General features: G+C 43.7%; 1 protein-coding gene across 1 annotated transcript; it reads left to right on the plus strand.

Annotated features, from left to right (window-relative positions):
* Positions 1 to 205: 205 nt before the first annotated feature.
* Positions 206 to 15,358, plus strand: card14 (caspase recruitment domain family, member 14). Its single transcript, XM_014177435.2, has 21 exons — positions 206 to 298; positions 1,234 to 1,700; positions 3,582 to 3,719; positions 4,118 to 4,443; positions 6,239 to 6,397; positions 6,590 to 6,709; positions 6,861 to 6,986; positions 7,657 to 7,803; positions 7,970 to 8,098; positions 8,247 to 8,350; positions 9,129 to 9,187; positions 9,503 to 9,566; positions 9,929 to 10,145; positions 10,321 to 10,447; positions 11,255 to 11,495; positions 11,762 to 11,825; positions 12,059 to 12,164; positions 12,539 to 12,703; positions 12,952 to 13,070; positions 13,300 to 13,415; positions 13,571 to 15,358. Exons 2-21 carry the CDS (start codon positions 1,487 to 1,489, stop codon positions 13,776 to 13,778), a joined length of 2,949 nt encoding a protein of 982 aa, XP_014032910.1. The 5' UTR covers positions 206 to 298; positions 1,234 to 1,486; the 3' UTR covers positions 13,779 to 15,358.
* The last annotated feature ends 5,428 nt before the right edge of the window (positions 15,359 to 20,786 follow it).

The following is a 20,786-nucleotide window of genomic DNA, read 5'->3' on the forward strand; positions in this document are numbered from 1 at the left end:
AACGAGCAGGTGTCCACATACCTTTGGTCATGTATTGTAAGTCCAACCACAGCCTTTTAATATTCAATTGCCCTAGGAATGTTACCAGGAAATAGATTAATATGTCTTTGTTCATTGTCTCAAATAACCCGGATTATTTATTTTTTGATTGGTTGATTAGTAACTTTGTATGTTTAGTCAGTTTAGTTGCCCTGCTCGCCCTTGCACTGTCATTGGCGGGAGGAGCGCTGCTCGCACAAGTAGGGTCGTTCATGGTGATAATACGTATATAGGCTACACCGGCGACTTCCAAGAAAAGGTAAATGGCACTAATCAATTTTAGTTACGTTTTGTAAATATTATAAGAAGTCATTTTAAGCTATTTTAAGTAGGCCTATGTCTTTTACTTTAAATAGATGCGTGTGAATTGTACTCATTTCCTGAAATTCCTCATGCTTATCTCCCTGCATTTGCCAGTTTTTTGTAGCCTACTTGAATACATGCTATCGTGTACAGACCAAAGGCAAATGTGTAGCCTACCCTTTGTATCTAGGGTTTTGTTATTATAGCCAAACTTTGGCATTGTATTAGTTTACTTGTGGTAATAACAGTCACATATGGTAACAACACAATATGAAGCATGCATATACAGGTGGTACATTTCCAGCGAAGATACCCTATCTCTTGATCTATTGTTTTTCGATTAAATCGAGGAGGGGACTGTGGATGTGTGTCTGTCCATCCGTCCTTTCGTGTAGTCACACGCGATATCTCGGACTGTACTGAAGATAATATTTGACGAAACTTCGGTGAATTATGCGTTTTGCTATAGAGATCCGGCATTTACGAAATTGCACTGATTGGCCCAATGCGGGAGCTATAGTAATTGGAATGAATGAATGAATGAATGAATGAATTAGTGAAGTTAATTCTGTATCTTTATGACAGTGGTTGTGAATCACAAAGATACAGAATTATTCATTCCTTCATGTGACGTGGCCCCATTCAACAAACAGTGCAATATGGCTTCAGTAATTAAGAAGCTTTGTGTTCTAGCAGCGGATATTGAATCAGAGCCATGTAGTGCAAACAAAAGATACACTAGGCCTACATCAATGAAGCACGAGTACTACGGCACAATATGATGTTTACAATTGTGAAATGTACACATTTTCAGGTTATTGTGTGCATGCATGGGCAGTCCCTTGGTGTGTGGGCACTGATTTACTGTGGATTATGTTTCTTGTCTTTCAGGTTTTCCCACACACACACACCATTGCATGCATAGACGCCTACACCAGCTGGGAGTGGAAAATAAATCTCTCTCACACAGTGCTGGAGTTCCTGTGTCTCTGACAGTTTGCTGTTTTCCCAGCACCAGACAGCGATGATGCTAGGTGTGTGTGATTGAGTGTGTGTGTCTTCAGGGACTGCGTCTGCCTGCGACCATCATTGACTGTGACACTCGCCCGAAGTGTGTCGCCTCACACACACGCCTACACTGATCATGGCAGCGGAGTGTGTTCCGGAGGGGCCCGACCTTAAGGAGATGGGTGACGAAGATGTATGGGAGCTGATCAACGACAACCGCCATCGTATTTCCCTGGGTGTGAAACCATGTATGTTGATCCCCTACCTGCGCCAGGCCAGGGTCCTCACAGAGATGGATGAAGACGAGATCCTCTCCAGCCTTAAGCTCACCAACCGCTCCATGAGGACCAGTAAGACTTCTATTCTATTCGTTTCTATGATTTTCTATTGTATTACTTTTGAATGCTCTCTGTATTTTTTTCTATTCTGTTGAATTATATTCCATTCATTTGTATTTGATTCTATTGGTGTTGATTTTTTTTTCACTTGGTTTTGTTTATACATTTCTTTGGTGGAGTAAGTAGTAAGCCTTGTCCCAGCCAGAACGGCCCATCGGGGCATGAGCCTATTTTCTGTTTCTGTAGCGTGAGGCAGCCTGATGTACAAGTATACCCCTTGGGCAGTTTTTTCTCAAGCAGAGAGACATCAGGTCCCATTTTTTGACTTTTTCGTATGAATCGACCATGATCCAAACTTCCAACCAATGCAATCTCAGGGTGGACACTTTAACCACAAGGTCACTGAGTTGGTAGGAGTTTGGATGAGTAAGAGATACTGTTATAGGGTGACCACACACTCACCCAGTTTTGGTGAGGAAATGTAACTTCCTTATGTTATAAAATACATTTGACAAGAAAAATATGATTATTCATGTTTTGAATCATTCAGTGCAGCCTTTCTCTAACAAATCATTAGAATTACTGTCACGTCCTGACCAGTAATAGGGTCTATTTGTTATTGTAGCTTGGTCAGGACGTGGCAGAGCGTATTCATTTTCATGGTTTTGGGTTATGTTTAGATAGAGGGATATTTTGTGTAGGGTGTTTCTGGGGTTTATTGGTGTTTGTGTATTGTAGAGGGGTTATTTGATTTATGTGTTCCGGGGTGTTGGGTATGTTCTTGTGTTTTATTTGTAGGGGCTGTTCTAGTTTATGTATTTCTTTGTTGGCCTGTGTGGCGCTCAATCAGGAACAGCTGTACATTGTTGTTGCTGATTGAGAGTCATATTTAGGGAGCTTGTTTGCACCTGTCACTTTGTGGGAGGTTATTGCTGTGTATAGATTTGTTGCCTTACCGGCCTGTTATTAGTCGTTGTGTTGTTTTTGTGTACGTGTTGTTTTGGTTCACCTTCTTGTCCGTTTAAATAAAAAGATGAGTGCACATTTCCCCGCTGCGTCTTGGTCCGACAATGATTTGTCTTTATCAGACGAAGAAGAATGTGACAATTACTTTTAAAAGTTGGATTCCGTAATCTAATACGTCCGTTAAAAATCACCGAGCTCTGTTGACATAGCTTTTGAGGATTTTTCATTTTGTTGTCGTCGTCGCAAAAAAACAAAGGCACCGAGCTGAATGAAATCTAAAAGGCCTTGAAAATAAAACCCATTCTATATGCTCAGTGCTCCATTGACATTTCACAGAGATACGCTTGTTTGTTTTTTTAGAAATCTTCATAAAAGGACAGGAATTTCGAATTCAAATAAAAAGCGTATACTACAATATAAAAATACTACATGGCATTCCTCAAAATCCATATCCATCTTACCTATATATTGTTTTATGTCCAGCGGATTCAAGAAGAAAGATGACGAGTTCAACGGGAAAGTGAGCCTGTCATGTAGCCTTAGTTCTTGCACAGAATCCAGTTCCACGGGCCAGCATCCCTGTGGAACGCTTTCAACACCACGCCCTGACGCTTTCCACTCCACGCCCTGACAAATTGAGGCAAAAGGGGGTGCAACTCAATGTTAGGAAGATGTTCATAATGTTTTGTCCACTCAGTGTATATCTACGCACTTGAGCATGTTTTATAACTGGTGATGAAAAATTGTTCTGCAATTCATAAATGTTTATAACTCAACAAGTCCATATTTGTATGGTGTCTGTCCCTATCGAAATCCTAAATGAATGATGAAATACAACAGTACATTTTTATGAATAACAGTCCATAATAACAATCCATCTACGTGTTTGATTTACGTTGTGCACTCCCTGTCCTTTATCTTCTTTAGGTCACATGCTGGACCTGCTGCGTATCCAGGGGAGGAACGGCGCTATGGCCCTGCTGGAGAGCCTGATGATCCACTACCCCACCCTCTACACCCAGGTCACAGGCCGCAAGCCCAGCACCGAGCCCTCTGGCTTCAGTGGTGAGTAGCACGCAACACATGACCTGTTTCCCATGTGGCTCATTTAGGCCATGTGTTAAAGAGTAGGGAAAGGGGGATACCTAGTCAGTTGTACAACTGAATGCATTCAACTGAAATGTGTCTTCCACATTTAACCCAACCCCTCTGAATCAGGGCGTGTTACCTTGTGTGAAGGATGGTGGCTCTTTTTTAAGTTGTCCTGTCTGCTTGAAAACAGCACAATGTGTTCATTCTATTCATCAGTAAACAGTATTCTCACTGTAAATTATTCACATAATCTCCATTGGTGTAAATCATTTAGTAAAAATATTTGGCTGGGAAATTATACATAGCCCAACCAGTTGTCATGGGCTAGCAGAAGGGTGTAGTGCGTCCATCTTAACCTGATTTCCTCCCAGGCCTGATTAAGTGCTCGGACTTGACCGAGTACTTGGTCAGAGCCGTGACAGGGATGCAGAAGGAGCTGCAGGAGGCTCGGCAGGAGGCCAGTCGGCTGGGGTCACGTTGCACCTCCCTGGAGGTGGAGCTAGGTCAGACTCTGGAGTGGCAGGAGGAGTCTCGCCGTCTTAAGGCTGACCACGACCGCATGAGGAAGAACTTGGCTGCCGCGCACCACGACATCTTGAAGCTGAAGGACGAGAAGTGTGACCTGTATGTGCGGTACACGGCCGCCATCGAGGAGAGGTCGGCCGCCAACATCCACTGTAGCGACCTCAACCTGCAGGTTAGGGTAAAAGGGTTAGCTGTGTGATGTTCAGGAGTGATGGTGACTGCACTGCGTTACATGAAGTGATAAGTTGCGGTATTGACAGTGTTGCTACAGGGTTGACAAAAAGTATTGTAAAGTCGATTGAACTAATAACAGCATTATTTTGGCGTAGAAACGTGTTAACTTCTATGGGCTGGTGGGACGCTAGCGTCCCAGGGCGGAAAATTCAAAAATAACAAAATGTCATAATTCAACTTTCTCAAACATACAACTATTTTACACCATTTTAAAAGATAAACTTCTCGTTAATCTAACCACATTGTCCGATTTCAAAAAGGCTTTATAGCGAAAGCAAAACATTAGATTATGTTAGGAGAGTACATAGACAAAAATAATCACACAGCCATTTTCCAAGCAAGGACATGTGTCAATAAAACCCAAAACACAGCTAAATGAAGCACTAACCTTTGACGATCTTCATCAGATGACACTCCTAGGACATTATGTTACACAATACATGTATGTTTTGTTCGATAAAGTTCATATTTACATTCAAAAACAGCATTTTACATTGGCGCGTGATGTTCAGAAAATGTATTCCCACCAAAACGTCCGGTGAATGTGCACATCAATTTACAAAAATACTCATCATAAACGTTGACAAAATATATTTAAGAATTATAGATAGACTACCCCTGGATGCAACCACTGTGTCAGATTTTAAAATAGCTTTATGGAGAAAGCACATTTTTCAATATTCTGAGTACATAGCTCAGCCATCACGGCGAGCTATTCAGACACCAGCCAAGTTCGGGGCAACCTAAACTCAGAATTAGTATTAGAAGTATTCTCTTACCTTTGCTGATCTTCATCAGAATGCACTCCCAGGACTGCTACTTCCACAAGAAATGTTGTTTTTGTTTGAAATAATCCATATTTATGTACAAATACCTCAGTTTTGTTCGTGCGTACAGATCACTTATCCAAAGGCATAACGCGCGAGCGCGGAACGAGAAAGTCAAAATGTTCCATTACCGTACTTAGAAGCATGTCATACGCTGTTTAAAATCAATCTTTATGGTATTTTTAATGTAAAATTGTGATAATATTCCAACCGGACAATAGCATATTCATTCAAGAAGGAAAAGAAGGAGGGGCGCGCTCGCGGGACCGAGCATATCCAATCCCTTTGTTGCCAGGCAGACCACTCAGTAACTGAGCTCCTATTATCTTCCCAGTGACAGGAAAATGCTCAAACCACTTTCTGAAGGCTTTAGACAGCCAATGGAAGCCTTAGGAAGTGCAACGTCCCCCACAGACACTGTAGTTTCGATAGAGAGTCAAAAGAAGAACTACAATTCTCAGACTTTCCACTTCCTGAGTTCTGTTATACTCACAGACACCATTCAAACAGTTTTAGAAACTTGGGAGTGTTTTCTATCCAAATCTACTAATAATATGCATATTCTAGTTTCTGGGCCAGAGTAGTAACCTGTTTAAATTGGGTACGTTTTTCATCCGGCCATGAAAATACTGCCCCCGAGCCCAGACAGGTTAAAGCTCCTGCAGCTCCTTCTTACTACTTTTCTTCTCTCCAGCTCTGTTTCGTCAACAGTACAAAAACAAGAACAACAGCCACGGGGTGGACAGTGGCACTGTTTCCCTACTGCGGATTCCATCTTTAGGAGATACATTTCATTTACTTTAAGAAACAACAAGGGACAATAGAAAACATGTTGAAGCAGCTGTGGTCAAATACTGCGGTCACAGTATTTGTGAGAGTAGTCTTCTGTTTTTCTATGATGGGAAGGTATATCAGCTTCAGTTTGAGCTGCGCAAAGCCCAGACAGAGACGGACTTCGAGAGGCAGCGCTCGCTCAAGTGCACCACCCCCAGCGAGACGCAGCAACTGCGGGAAGAGATTAGCACTCTGCGCCGGCAGCTACTGGTGGCCGAGAAATTCACCCCGGTGAGTGAGGAAACGAGCTCAGAATTCTACAAACAAACTGTAGAATTTCTCAGAGACGCACTGCGGTTCTGACTATTGTCTCTTCCTTTGTCTTTCTCTCGGTTTCTCTCACTATCCCTCTTTACCCTTTTATTTTTCTCTAATTTTCTATCCCCAATTCTCAGTATCCCTGTATCTTTCTCCCCCCCCCAGGCGCGTGAGGATATCCTGGCCCAAGACCTGGCTGAGGCGAGGGATGGCCATATGGAGCAGGCTGAGCAGCTCAGGTGCTACAGAGAGGAGAATGAACAGCTGGCCCGCGAGAGGCGGGAGGTGTGTGTGTCTAGGAGATTGTGAACAACCCTTTTGAGTTGGCCATTTTATTCAACAGCAAATATCTGCTGAAAGGCTATATGCTTTGTGTTACACAGTACATTTTAGAGTGGCCAAACTCTAAACACTGCGTGGGTGTGTTTGCTCTTAGATGGTGGAACATAAGGAGTGTCTGGCGCTGCAGGTTCAGAAGCTGACTCTGGACTGTGAGATGTACCAGCAGAAGAGTACTGTCATACAGAGCCAACTGAGGGAGCTACAGGCAGAGAGAGATCACGTACGGAACTATTACCTTATACCTTCTGTCTGTCTGTCTGTCTGTCTGTCTGTCTGTCTGTCTGTCTGTCTGTCTGTCTGTCTGTCTGTCTGTCTGTCTGTCTGTCTGTCTGTCTGTCTGTCTGTCTGTCTGTCTGTCTGTGTCTGCCTACATACCTGTCTGTATATCTGCCTGCCTGTCTGTCTTGCCTGTCAGTCTGTCTGCCTATATCCACCTATCTGCATACTGACCTGCCGGCATGTCTGTCTTTGCTAGTCAGTCCACATACACCGAGTGTACAAAACATTAGGAACACCTGCTCTTTCCGTGACATAAACTGACCAAGTGAATCCAGTTGAAACCTACCTCTTATTGATGTCACTTGTTAAATCCACTTTAATCCGTGTAGATGAAGGGGAGGAGACAGGTTAAAGAAGGATTTTGACGCCTTGCGACAACTGAGACATCCGTATGTGTGCCATTCAGAGGGTGAATGGGAAAGACAAAAGATTGAAGTGCCTTTGAACGGGGTATGGTAGTAGGTGTCGGGTTGTGTCAAGAACTGCAACACAGCTGGGGGGGGGAAGGGGTGTAACTCAATATCAGGAAGGTGTCCTTAATGTTTTCAACACTCATTGTATGTATGTATGACTTATTGCCGCCCTATCTGTCTGTCTGTCCATCCTTCCAGGCGTACCTGTCCAGAGACGAGGCCCAGGCCCAGATAGCCAGGAGCCTGGCTGAGAAGGACACGCTGCGCAGCCAACTGGTGGAGCTCCAGGAGGTCTTCACCCTCAGGGCCTGCGGGGCCTACCGAGGAGGCCCCAACACACCAGGGGTAACACACACACACACACACACACGGTATACATGTGCATACACACATGCACAATGTATACACACTCACGCACACTCCATACACACATTCACATGGTATACAGATTGACTTACAGAGCAGATTGTAAATGAGATACTAAAGACGAATGTGTATGTGTCTGTTCCAGGAGAGGACGTTTAGCTGGGAGAGCCAGGGCTCCAGCAGTGACAGCCTCCCCTCCAGCCCCCCACCTCGGCCCCGCCTCCGCCGCATGCATGCAATTTGCCTTGATTCCTTGGGGGAATGCAGTATAAAGGTGTGTGTGTGCGTGTGTGTGTGCGTGCGTGCGTGCGCATGCAGGATTTATATCAGTCATGTCAGCTGTTTATATCATCTGAGTTGACTGTAATGATTTGCATCATAAACTTGACTTCTGGTAATTGTGTGTGTGTGTCTGTGTGTAGAGTGGCGATAACACTCCAAGTAGTGTCCGGTCCCAAAATGTGGAGCCTCCATGCCCAGAGTCACTGCGGAGACGAGAAGAGACCCTATGGTACAATCGAGACAGGTAAGGGGTGTGTGTGTTTTAGACAATGTGTGTGTTTAAGACACAGTCCGACTCCTCATTCAGAACCAGTTGGACATTTACACAGTAGCACAGTTGGCGTGCTTCCTTCTATATTCCGAGTGATGTGATGTCACTGTCCAAAGTCTGCTTTTTTTACCAGGAAGGCCATGTGTTTACTCTGTGTGTTGCCGGGAAGAGCTTCATTTCAAGGCTTTTTTCCCAGCGTCCCCGGCCCTTCTTTCTGTTCTAGTAACATGAGACCATTCTACAACAGAGCCATTTTACTATTAAAGCTGTGTAGAGGTAGATTTGATCTTCCTATAAACTATGTGGGGTCTCTCCCTGTGTCCCAAATGGCATTCAATTCCCTATATAGTACAGTAGTTTTGATCAGAGCCCTATGGGTCCTGGTCAAAAGTAGTGCACTATATAGGGATTAGGGTGCCATTGGAAACGCACCCTTGGTGGTCATATTTGATCGAGGATTCAGGTGTTTTTTTAAAACTAATTATAGGTTGTTTTCACAGGTGAACGGCTGCCCATGTTCATGTTTATTGTCGTAGTTTTGTGTTTACAGTGAAGACAAAAGTCTGTCCAAGTGCCATGAAAGCAATTCTGGATTTCTGCAGTCGAACTCACTCAACCAGTTTATCTGTCACAGCATACATATGATACCTAGAGAGAGGGAAGGAGAGGTTAGAGAGAGAGAGAGAAAATAAGGACGAAATAAGAAGACGCCATTTTGTAAACAAGTGTTATTCCCTCTTCTTGTCCCTAGCTCGGAGACGGCTGAGTGTGACGTCTTACTTGACAATGACTTTGTGTTCATCCCCAGTGGTACGTAACTGAATAAACTCCAACCTTTAACAACCTCTTAACTTACTGGGACTTACCAGCTTCTGTGTGTGCGTGCATGCGTGTGTACTTAAAAGTGTGTTTGTGTGTGTGCTCTTGTGTGTTTATCTTTGTGGGGAAACACCCAGATTAGACTTCCTGAAAGCAAATGGAAATGTTTTGGTTGGCCACTCTCCGAGCAGATATTTAATTAGCCTTGAGTGAAGTCTGGTAGGCCAGGTAACACATTAACTGTTTGACGTTCCCTCTGTGGACACATTCTTGAACAGTCTCTCTTTTGTTTTATTCGATTTACAGGCAGTGAGGTTGAGCAATCTGTTATGACACCCACACCTTCCTGCCAAAGCAACAACAGTGATGGGTGAGGAACTTTAATTTACCTTGATGTACTGAAATCTATGGATTGTGCACACATTCACTATCTCTAAATGTTGATGATGAGTGGAGGGAAGGCTGAAGCAAGCATAAGTACAGAGGAACAAAGCCATCTAGCCTACATATTGCAAGGAGAGGGTATTATGATGATGAGACATGAAAATGATTTGCTCCTCTAAGGCGCCGTTACCAAACTCAAAGCATTTAACAATACACTTGGTGAACCCGAAACTAAAATAACACGCAATTTGGTCAGATGCTCGATTGTTTACGAACTTTCCGTAGTCTGTCCACGAGAGAGTAATCTAACAACGAAGTACTCTCATCTCTCTCTGTCTCAACCCCCAGTCTCTCCAGGGCATCAGCCCCCCCGTTCCTGCTGCGCTCCCGGCCCCGGGCCATGCGCATCACGGGCCGAGTCCTGACCATCTCCTTCCAGGGGGAGGCGCTGCTGAGCCAGCTGCAGGTGGTGGGGGGTAACAAGACGGGCGTGTTCGTCCACCAGGTCGCTGAGGGCTCCGCCGCCAACACAGTGGGCATTAGTTCGGGGGCACAAATACTGGAGGTGCGCGTGTGTGTGTGTGTGTCTGTCTGTGTCCCCACAACTCCAGTCTCCTATCCAGCACGCACCTGACAGATCCATTCAATGCAGCCATTTTGAGTCATAACTCCCCCCTCTTCCTTATAGTTTCTGTGAAGGGACTATATTTCCAATGGGTGTTTGTGCTACTGGGTTCCAGGTGAAGTATGAACAAGCTCAGCAGGCTCTAAGGATGGTTCTGGAGGACTCCACCCTGGAAGAAGCCATGTGGGCTCTGGGGCAGGTCCGAGGCTTCTGCCACCTCTCCCTGAGGCCCAACCAAGATGGTGAGACCCTGGTCCTGTTAAAATATATAAATATGTCATCATTATGTTCAAATAATTGATATGTCATCACATTCAAATACCCTGCCCAGTGTAAATACTTGTAAAATGCGTCCTTTCTTTCTCCCTTGCTTGACGTTATCCTTCTGATGTGACAGAATTGTAAAAGCAAGGATGTTCTTCAAAATGTTAACGTGACTTTGGTGGAGTCTGTCAAATCACTCTAGAGCTAGAGAGATGTAAAAATATGCGTTCTTAGCTGATTGGAAAGAATGTTGTTTGACTAGTGTGTGTCTCTGGATTTCGTCACAAAAAAATGAGTGCAGGAGTTACTCATTCTCATGATTCGTTTGAGGTTCAAGGGCTATCTGTTTAATGTTTCATAGGTATTTAGGATGACTGTTTGTTTTGAGGTAACATAGCAACATAGGGGTGAAAAACAGAGTGACATACTTGGGACACTTAACCCAAAACAACTTCAAAGTAGTCCATTTCAGCACCTGGCTGATATTCACAACAACAGAAAAGAGTGCCCTCGTTTTTCTCACTGGTTCTCACTGGAAAGATATTGACATGCTACAATAGCATTGCATAAGTACCATTCTCTGTGTAATGTGTATCACTAAGAATTATTACATGAAACAGGTAAAGTTATGCTTCCACTTGACATTTCATAAATATGCTATTTTAATGTTTCTGTATTCATATTGGTTGGTTGTGTGTGTATATATCACACCTGTAACATTGGTGCCGTGACCCAGATCTGTCAGTCATAATCCTCTATGGTCCCTCCCCTTTTCTCTCTCTCAGCCTATGAGAAGCTCCTGCTCCAGCTGCAGAGTGGCGAGGCCATGTCAGGTGACTCCTTCTACGTGCGTGTCAACATGTCGTTACCCGGGGGCTCGCAGGACGCTCTGACCGTTTCCTGTAACGACATCCTCCACGTCACATGCACCCGCCCAGCGGGCACTGACTGCTCCTGGAGGGCCAGCCACGTCCACCCTTGCCAACTGCTGGACCTCAAGACTGGCAACTTGCCCAACTACTACAGGTACTAGACCCAGTACCCACCATGGGATTGTTGACATGGATTCCTTCTATCCTAGCCTGGTTCCAGATCTGTTTGTGCTATCTTACCAACTCCTATGACCACTATAGCACAGACAGATCTGGGACTAGGCTATATTTATCCCCCTCTGGAGAACTAACATGTACTACATGTAATCTATGTTTGATACAATGACATACTGTTGGCCAATGCATAAATGACATGCTGTATAAATGATATTAGTGAAGATGTGGTCATTGTCATTGCAGGGCCCAACGCCTGCTGATCAGAGCTATCGAGGACATGAGCTTCCAACCCATGACACTTAGAAAGGTAACATCATTCACTAGTTTCATAGTTTGCAGAACTACTCGGACCTAAATCCAACTCGCTTTAGGGTTCTGAGTTACAGTTAAGTGACACTCCTGTGTTCCAAAAATGTTTGTTTTTGACCTTTCTAAAACGTGTTAACCGAACATTCATGAAGAAAATGTTGTAGTCATCTGAATATCCCTCCGAACCGCTGTCAAACATTCGGGTTAACACATGGTTTGCTGGGTCCTCAGGCCCAGGACAAGAAGAAGACTGTGAGGATCGTCAGTACGGGGAGACAGGGGAGGAATCCTCTGTGGGTCTGTATAGAAGACAGCAAGGACAAGAGCACTGGGCCAGGTATATATCAGATACAGTCAAGGCTGGCTAGGAAGTCATTTTTGTACACAAGAATATACAAAATGTAACAGAGCCAGAACCATAGAGGCCATATCATGACAGACTATCCTCCATGTTGGAGCCAAACACTCCATTGAATTGTCAAGATGGCGCCCATTGAAATTCTGCATCAAACCAAGTTTGCTAAACTGTGCAAAAACATTGCTAAAGCAGGTTGGATTAACTCCAGGGTATCGCGGCATGTATCGTCTTTTCATTTTTGGCAAGGAAACAATATTGCGTTACTGGTATCGTCACAGCTCTAATACCTGTAATAATGTCGCCTTAGTTATCGACCTGAACCCGGTGTGTCCTAATATTGTCCTCTGCTCTAGGGGATGCCTCTGCACCCAGAAGCTGTTTGACCCTCATGCCCTACACCCTGGTCACTCCCCACTACCCACCCGTCTGTCGTCCGGTCCTCCTGCTACCCACAATCCTCGGCCGTGCCCTGGATCAGAAGCTGGCCGAGTGGCAGGGCTTTCAGTTGTGTGAGCCAGGTTAGGGAGGAGTCTTTCTTTTTCTGACGTTCTTCTCTCTCTCTCTTTTTATTTCATCCAATAACTGCATATCCTCCTGCCCGATGCCCAGAGAGGAATTCTAATGAGATGATCTATTATTAGCACGGTAGTGGAAGGTGATGTTAATAAAGATGTGAATGTTTGTTTTCCTCGTACCTGCTGTCTCACCTTACCCTATACTTATCTCTACCCCTCTCTCCCTCCCTCCCTCCATCCCCTATCCCCAGAGTTATTGAGTTCCAGCGAGCACGCTGCCAGGCTGCAGAGGTCTGAGGTGCTGGAGGAGTGTGAACAGGGGGGTCAGCGGTGTTACACCCTGCAGAGTGTTGAGAGGGTCATGAAGCAGGTGGGATAGTCAAAATGACAACACTGTATTTGACATACTAATATTATATAACTTTTTTTAATGGTTTATAGACTGACTTGAACCGTTTTCCACGAACGTCACGAAAAACAACCCATAATACCTCCCTTTTTTCAGTGGCCCTGTTATTTGATCTACCCTGTGTTCCAGAAGAATCTGTGCAGGTGCAGTATTGACCGAAACTCCTCTCCTCTTCTATCTCTACTCTCAGGGTACCCACTGTGTGCTGCCTCTAGGCCTGGACTGTGTACGCCGCCTCCACAGGGCAGAGATCTTCCCCATCATCATCTTCATCGGCCATTCCAAGTGCAGAGCACGCAAACTCAAGTAGGCCATTGTGTGACTTTTGATATACGAAATATGAATGGTAGCAATATTGTTCCATTGCCTCTCATACATGGTGTACGTATGTGTTTATTTCTCTTGTTCTCTCTCTCGCTCGCTCGCTCAATCGCTCCTGTTTTTTCCCCCCTCTCTCCCAGGTCTAAGGTGCAGCGTCAGGGCTGGTCCGAGGAGCAGCTGCTGGAGTGTTCTCGCAGCGAGGAGTCCCTGCTGGACAAGCTGCCCTGCCTCTACCGCAGCGTCAGCCCTGACGCATGGTACGACAAAACCACTCTGCTCACCACCCTGCGCTCCATCATCTGGGAGGAGCAGAAGAAGATTGTGTGGGTGGAGCCTGATTTGTGGTGATTTTAGGGCATCAGAGGCATCAATGTGACGTTTGTTGATGAGGTACTGGTGGCTAAATTGGATGTCTTTGAGTTCCTTATTTGTAAAATAAATGATTTGGAATATTTGTAAATGGATAAAACGGAGAAGGGTTCCAATAGGCATTGCATACCTGGGCATTATGAGATAAGGGAAATGGATGGTCTATGCATGTGTATCTATGATAGCTACCTATACATATGAATTATGTAATGAAGGTAGTAGTATGAGTATGAAGGTAGCATGATGAGATGTACCAGCACTTTGGTTTAGCTTCATTAAGTTTTTCCCAACCTATATTTACTTGTATTGTGTTTGGGAACACTTTTTCAATTATCTTTATTATCATAAAGATATTATACTGTGTATTGTATTATATATATATATCATGTACTGTATTATATACAGGATACAGGATTTCAACAAACCTGTGAAACCATAGTCATACCCAAGTCACACCAGAAATGTAATGTAGGCATTCCAGTCAGACTATGTTGACTAACTGTCGGACAGTTTTAAAGTTTCCATACAATGAGGGATTTAATTGCCTATTCTGGAGTGTGCAACTCAAAGTAGGGTTAAAGTGTAATGATAGTAGGCATTATATGGATTAATGTTGGAACATGTTTTTAAAGCAGTGGTATTCAAAGTCTGGGTTAGGGACCCCTAATTGGGGTCATGGGGGAACTGCAGTGGGGTCGCCAAAATAAAATTATTAATAAAATATAAAAAGGAAGAGTACAGATTATTTTATTCGACAATATACAAACGTGAGAAAGGTCATTTAAAAAATACAATTGTATTGAGTCAATGTATTTATCGATTTATTTTCATTTTGATAAGATATGAAAATGCAATAAATTGAAGGTTATTTGATTTATAGATTTGAAGGTTGTATCAATACATTTGGGGTGGGGTTGCGAGAAATTATTGGGTGGAAAATGGGGTCCTCAGAATTTTTATGAATAACACTTCTTTAAAAGGTGACAAAGTAACTGGTATTACACGATAGTTGAATGTTATGATATATACAATGACTACACAGAGCTCAGGTATCATTGACCCTCAGTCACTCACTGTAGGAATGAGAACGAAGAATTGTCAATCAGAGATTTTCTGCTGTGCAATGCTTAGGCCTACTTGATTTATGTCCAACCCCTCCCTCTCTCTTCCACCTACATCCTCTCTTTATGACCTTTCACTGCCCTCCAAAATAACCACCAGGTACAGTATTAGGCACTGTCCCTGGGCCAGCTGTTTAAAACCTACTTATTGTGTTATGAGATTTATATGCATGTGTTATATCAGTTGTGCCATCATTTTTGGTAAGAATGTTTATGATAATTGCCATCATAGATATAGGCTATGCAATTCATTAACAGATGGTGGTGGATTAGTTATGACAATACTTTTTTTTATTTTATGTAATTAAACATTTTTATGATGTGTTTGTCTTGCCATGTGATTGTTGTACAATGTGTTTACAGATGCTTTACAATCTTTTGGAAATACTATTATAAAATATGTAATTATTTTGTAACTAAATACATTTTATCATACTATTCCTTTCGTATTTGTACATTTATGTAAAAGCAAAGTCCTCAAGAAGAATGCATGCTTGGTTTCTTCCAAATGTCATCATTCATTTTGCTAACACCGACAATTAATTGGACTTTAAGCTTGAAGTGTGTGCGCACGCACCAGCTACATTTTAACGGTTGATGCTCCAATGTAACCAGCAGAGGGGGCAAGATTAAAAGGTGAACCTAGGCAACCCACAACATTTCTGTTTCTCCAATTTGTCAAACATACTGCATTTTGTAAATTATGTTATAGCCTATTACTTATCCAACGTTTAGGTAAAGCAACAATTAAGCTTCACGTGGGAGTTTAGATAATTAGCGTCTTTAGGAATTGTTGACAACGTTACAACCCGTGCCTGAAAACATAGGTAAGTTAACAAGTAAATTACTGTAGCGGTATTTTAGAACTATGTCATAGCAATAGACACATTAAACACCACAAACATGGACGTTGATAGCAAGATTTGTATCGAAAAACTTTGAGTTTGGCTGAATAAAGTGTCTGCAGTAATATTTGCAATGCAAATACTAATAGGTTTTATTTGGGGTGTCTTTGATTTGCCTAAATATCTATAGAGCAATGATGAAATTGAGTAGAACAAGTAATATGTTTTACAGACCTTTGGCTGCATTTAGACAGGCAGCCCAATTCTGATATTTTCTTCACTAATTGGTCTCTTGACCAATTATCAGCTCTGAAAAAAAATCTGATGTTAAACGATCTGATGTGATTGGTCAAAAGACCAATTATTGAAAAAAAGATCAGAATTTAGCTGCCTGTGTGAACACAGTCTTTGAGCCCTACCATTCACTCTCTCAAGGTGGGAGAGTGTGTAGGATCTTAATTAGATTTTCCAGCAGCATACCACCCTGTATCCCACTGCTGTCTTGCTTCTGAAGCTAAGCAGGGTTGGTCCTGGTCTTGGTCTGTCCCTGGATGGGAGACCAGATGCTGCTGGAAGTGGTGTTGGAGGGCCAGTAGGAGGCACTCTTTCCTCTGGTTAAAAAAATATCCCAATGCCCCAGGGCTGTGATTGGGTGCTGTCTTTTGGATGGGATGTTAAACAGGTGTCCTGACTCTCTGAGGTCATTAAAGATCCCATGGCATTTATTGTAAGAGTAGAGGTGTTAACCCTGGTGTCCTGGCTAAATTCCCAAGCTGTCCCTCATACCCTCATGGTCACCTAATCATGCCCAGCTTACAATTGGACTATTCATCCCCCTGTAACTATTCCCCAGAATGTTGCTGTAAGTGAGAATGTGTTCTCAGTCAGCTTACCTGGTAAAGTAATGGTAACATAAATAAAAAGATCACCTGTTGCAGGAGAACCATCCTGCAATGCAGGAAATGTGAAACTTGTACTGTATTTGAGGTTTAAAAAGGCTTCGGAAGTTTGTAATCTCCGCTAAGGAATTTCAGACTTGTTCTTCGCTTATGAAAAATGTACATGAATTATTATAATAATTATTTTCCTGCTGTAGAAAACTCAAATTAATCTCCGATACCTGCAGCTTAAAATTGGAGATGCATGCAGAACCTCTCATTCATTTTTCAACCAAAATGTATTAGATGTGTGCTAAATTACTTTATAATGATATAAAATTGTCCATTTAAGTATTTTACAATTAACAGACCCCATGACCACATCCTCTGGCGTATCATTCACATTTTATGGGGTTTCTCACAAGATAAGCATGTGATATGACATCATACTCTTAACTTTGGAGTTGGGAGTTATGAGATTTCACCACTTTCAAATTTAGCCTCAAGTTAAAACTTAACTATCAAACGTTGCTTTGGGTTTGGGTGCATCGACTGCATTCCTGCCTATAAATGTCAACGGCCACACGGGGGAGTCGTAAGAAAGAAATGAACAACAGTTTGTGGGAGTGGTTGAAAGAGAAAAAAAAAGATGGTGAGAGGGAAGAGGGAAGATTAAGAGTGAGTGGGAAATAGATTTTGGGATATCACCACAATGTGAAAACAGCACGTCTTTCCTATTTTGCGTGCATGTGGCAGACTGGGCAGGCTATTCTCTGGCCGTATGTCAGGCTTGACTTCTCTGATATATCTACTGGCAGGAAAACTACTCGCAGGAAAACAGAAGACTGAATCAATGTCCTCCTTTAGCTCTTGTTGTGATTATTGACTTGGTTGTTTATTTGTGAAGACTTCCACTGAATCAATTTCCCCACTGGAAGACGGTCTTGGCTCCACCAGAGTCCAAAATCCCCTCCAGTTGCCGAGAAACCACTCCAGTCATTTGTGTGATGTCGGAGTTCATTAAAGAGTGACATGCCTGCACTGTGAATGCAGCCAAAACCCTGCTATGGAGGGGAGAGAAGGAGGAGGGGGTTTGGCCACAGCCCACACACCCTATCCCCCATGCCTCTCACGCACGCTGTCTCCCTCGCTCACACATACACACGCGCGCACACACACACACACCATGTCTCTCACACAGACACACACGCTGCCCCCCCCCACCACCTCCCCACACACACACACACACACACACACACACACGTTGTCTTCCCTCCAACACCCCTGCACCATAGGGCTACTTTAACCTGCTTTGATTGTTTTCTTTCACCACGCTAGCTTGTGAACTGGGCTGGGTTTCAGTATTGAGGATTAAAGCAATGAAGAACGGGTTTGGCAGGGAAAACTATCGTGGAGGACCAGGATTTGATGTTTAATTGATAGAGTTTGGATGTCGGAGCTGCAGGCATGTCACTTGCAATCACTCCAGATTTATTTCAGTGTGCCTGCACGCTCCCCATGCCTCCTGTGCCTTTTCTATACTGGTTTCCTCTCATTTAGCAGCACAGTCTATCAAAGAAAACGGTTTCACAGCCAAGCATTGCATATTTAAACATGGGAGGGAAAAATCGTGGCTCTAATTGAAAACAACAGCCCACTCATAACTCTGAACTAGAACTTAAAAATGTGCTCTTCACATCAGTCATTCGAAACACTTCGAAAAGAAACGCTCTCTCATTTCGACTCTTGCCTTTCGTTTCCTTTGGTACTGTGCCATGGCTCCTGCTGCTATGTGCTGTACAATAAATTAATGCTTGATATTTCGCTCTCTCTCTCTCTCTCTCTCTGTCTCTCTCTGCTTCTCGCTCTCTCTGTACAGCTACACTTCTTCAAATTTTTTCTCTCTCATCTATACTCCAGGTCTTCTCTCTCTCTCTCTCTCTCTCTCTCTCTCTCTCTCTCTCTCTCTCTTCCTTGCTGAGTGCTGACCCACTGCTGACCTGGCATGGTGTGAAGCAAGTGACCAAGGAGTGGCTGCTCCCTCGTGTGAATCTGTCCAGACATCTGTCATGCACACACTTATTCTCTCTTTCTGTCTCTCTGTCTCTTTCTCATTTTTTCTCTATTTTTCTCTCTCTCTCACACACAAACACAACACACACACACACACACACACACACAGAGAACTCAGAGATCTCAGCCAGCTCCTGCCTGCCCCCTGTGTGTGTACCAGCATGGACCAAGCCCTCATGTTCCATCAACATTGTCTCTACACACAGTTAGAAATATCATTTGTGGAGTTTTTTTTATCCATTACAGATCATGCATTGCACTGCTCCAGCAAGATCTTATCATTTTTGTTCTTATCATTTGTAGTCACCGATTTCCATGGGGCACATCTTTGGTTAACTGTTCACACCTGTAGTAGGTTACAGTAAATAGTACAGTCTCTCTCTCTCTCTCCCTCTCTCTGTCTCTCTCCCTGTCTCTCTCTCTGTCTTTCTCTCTCTGTCTTTCTCTGTCTGTCTGTCTGTCTGTCTGTCTGTCTGTCTGTCTGTCTGTCTGTCTGTCTGTCTGTCTGTCTGTCTGTCTGTCTGTCTGTCTGTCTGTCTGTCTGTCTGTCTGTCTGTCTGTCTGTCTGTCTGTCTGTCTGTCTGTCTGTCTGTCTGTCTGTCTCTCTCTCTCTCTCTCTCTCTCTCTCTCTCTCTCTCTCTCTCTCCCCTTCTGTTTCTCTGTCCTGTCCTCTCTCTCTGTATCACCCTCTCCCTGTGTTTCTCCCAGTGAATACCAGGGGTGCAGTGAGGCTGGTGGCAGTGTGTGAGGCACCATTGTGTGAGGGGTCGAGGAGAGTCAGGGGCCAGACAATGGCAGGGTCAGAACACTCACGGGACGGAGTGGCCATCCACAGAGCAGTCAGCCAACACAGCCACGCACACAGAGAGAGAGAAAGAGACAGAAGAAGGAGAAGAAAGAAAGAGACTGAAAGAGAGCGAAGTGAAGTAACAGGAAGAGCGCAAATGGGGAAGAAAAACAGGAGGGATAGATAGAAATAATGAGAAAGAGAAAGAAAGGGGGATTTACGGGCTTCCATAGTGTGTGTAGGAGGACTGAAAGGCACTGTGATAACAGAAACAGACGGATGACAAAGAGAAGGAGCTAGTCAGCAGAGTGAACCAGCTTAATCAGCAGAGCTAGCCAGGTGGACTAGTAAGGCCCAAGCAGTCAGTCTCACTGTTATCCTTTTCTCACTGCTGAGCCAAGCGGAACTGGTCTTGCCTGGTTACACGCCCACTTTAGTTATTATCATTTGGTGGGTGCTTATATTTGTCCTATTTCCCAGATGTACAATTGTGTATGAATACACATGTGAATTGGAAATGTGTTTATCCCAGTCTCCCTGAGACACCCTCAGAGAGTGGGGTCACGGCCAGGATCTGCCATTATTAATGGCGACCCTGAAGCAATTAGGATTAAGTGCCTTGCTCACGGGTGACAGATTTATCACCTTGTCAGCTCGGGGATTCAAACGAGCGACCTTTCGGTTACTATCCCAACACTCTAAGCATTAGGCTTCCTGCCGCCCTATAAAGCTGTTGGAAGCATGCTGGAACAGTATGAACATACTATACCAGCGCTAGCAGTCTATGGTTGGGGTCGGCACGATAGAGTGAAAATGGTATATGAGTGGACAGGCCCCAGTCACCATGCAGCTAGATACTCTGACCAGCATGGTCCTTGAGGCTCTACGATGACCATTTATTAGCTGACCTGCTGAGCACTGCTGAGACCCTGAGAGAAAATACCAATACCTTTTAATTATGACATCATTTCCTCTCAAGCATTCCCTGGATCGCGATGAGCTTCGTTCTCTTGATACTGCTTCTTTTGGTGGTTATTACTTACTTATTACTCACAGTGTTTGGGATATTTGGTTATGCAATTTATGTAAATGTATGTAGATTATTCAAATGACTCTAAATTGCCCCCTTCATTTGCTGTCAGTGGTATTTGTATCATGTGTGGTTGTTGCATGAAAGAAAACGTTATTTTAAAAGTAAGAGTATTGGTCAGTCTATCCTTGAAGAAGTGTGTGTGTGTGTGTGTGTGTGTGTGTGTGTGTGTGTGTGTGTGTGTGTGTGTGTG

Source organism: Salmo salar, chromosome ssa02, assembly GCF_905237065.1.
Source record: "Salmo salar chromosome ssa02, Ssal_v3.1, whole genome shotgun sequence".
Lineage (NCBI taxonomy): Eukaryota > Metazoa > Chordata > Actinopteri > Salmoniformes > Salmonidae > Salmo > Salmo salar.

Excerpts from the sequence above, each read along its gene's own strand:
- card14 (XM_014177435.2), top strand. The coding sequence starts at position 1,487 with ATGGCAGCGGAGTGTGTTCCGGAGGGGCCCGACCTTAAGGAGATGGGT. Across the intron at positions 7,804-7,969 it reads GAGGCCCCAACACACCAGGG|GAGAGGACGTTTAGCTGGGA; the intron begins GTAACACACACA and ends TGTCTGTTCCAG. Across the intron at positions 10,448-11,254 it reads CCTGAGGCCCAACCAAGATG|CCTATGAGAAGCTCCTGCTC; the intron begins GTGAGACCCTGG and ends TCTCTCTCTCAG.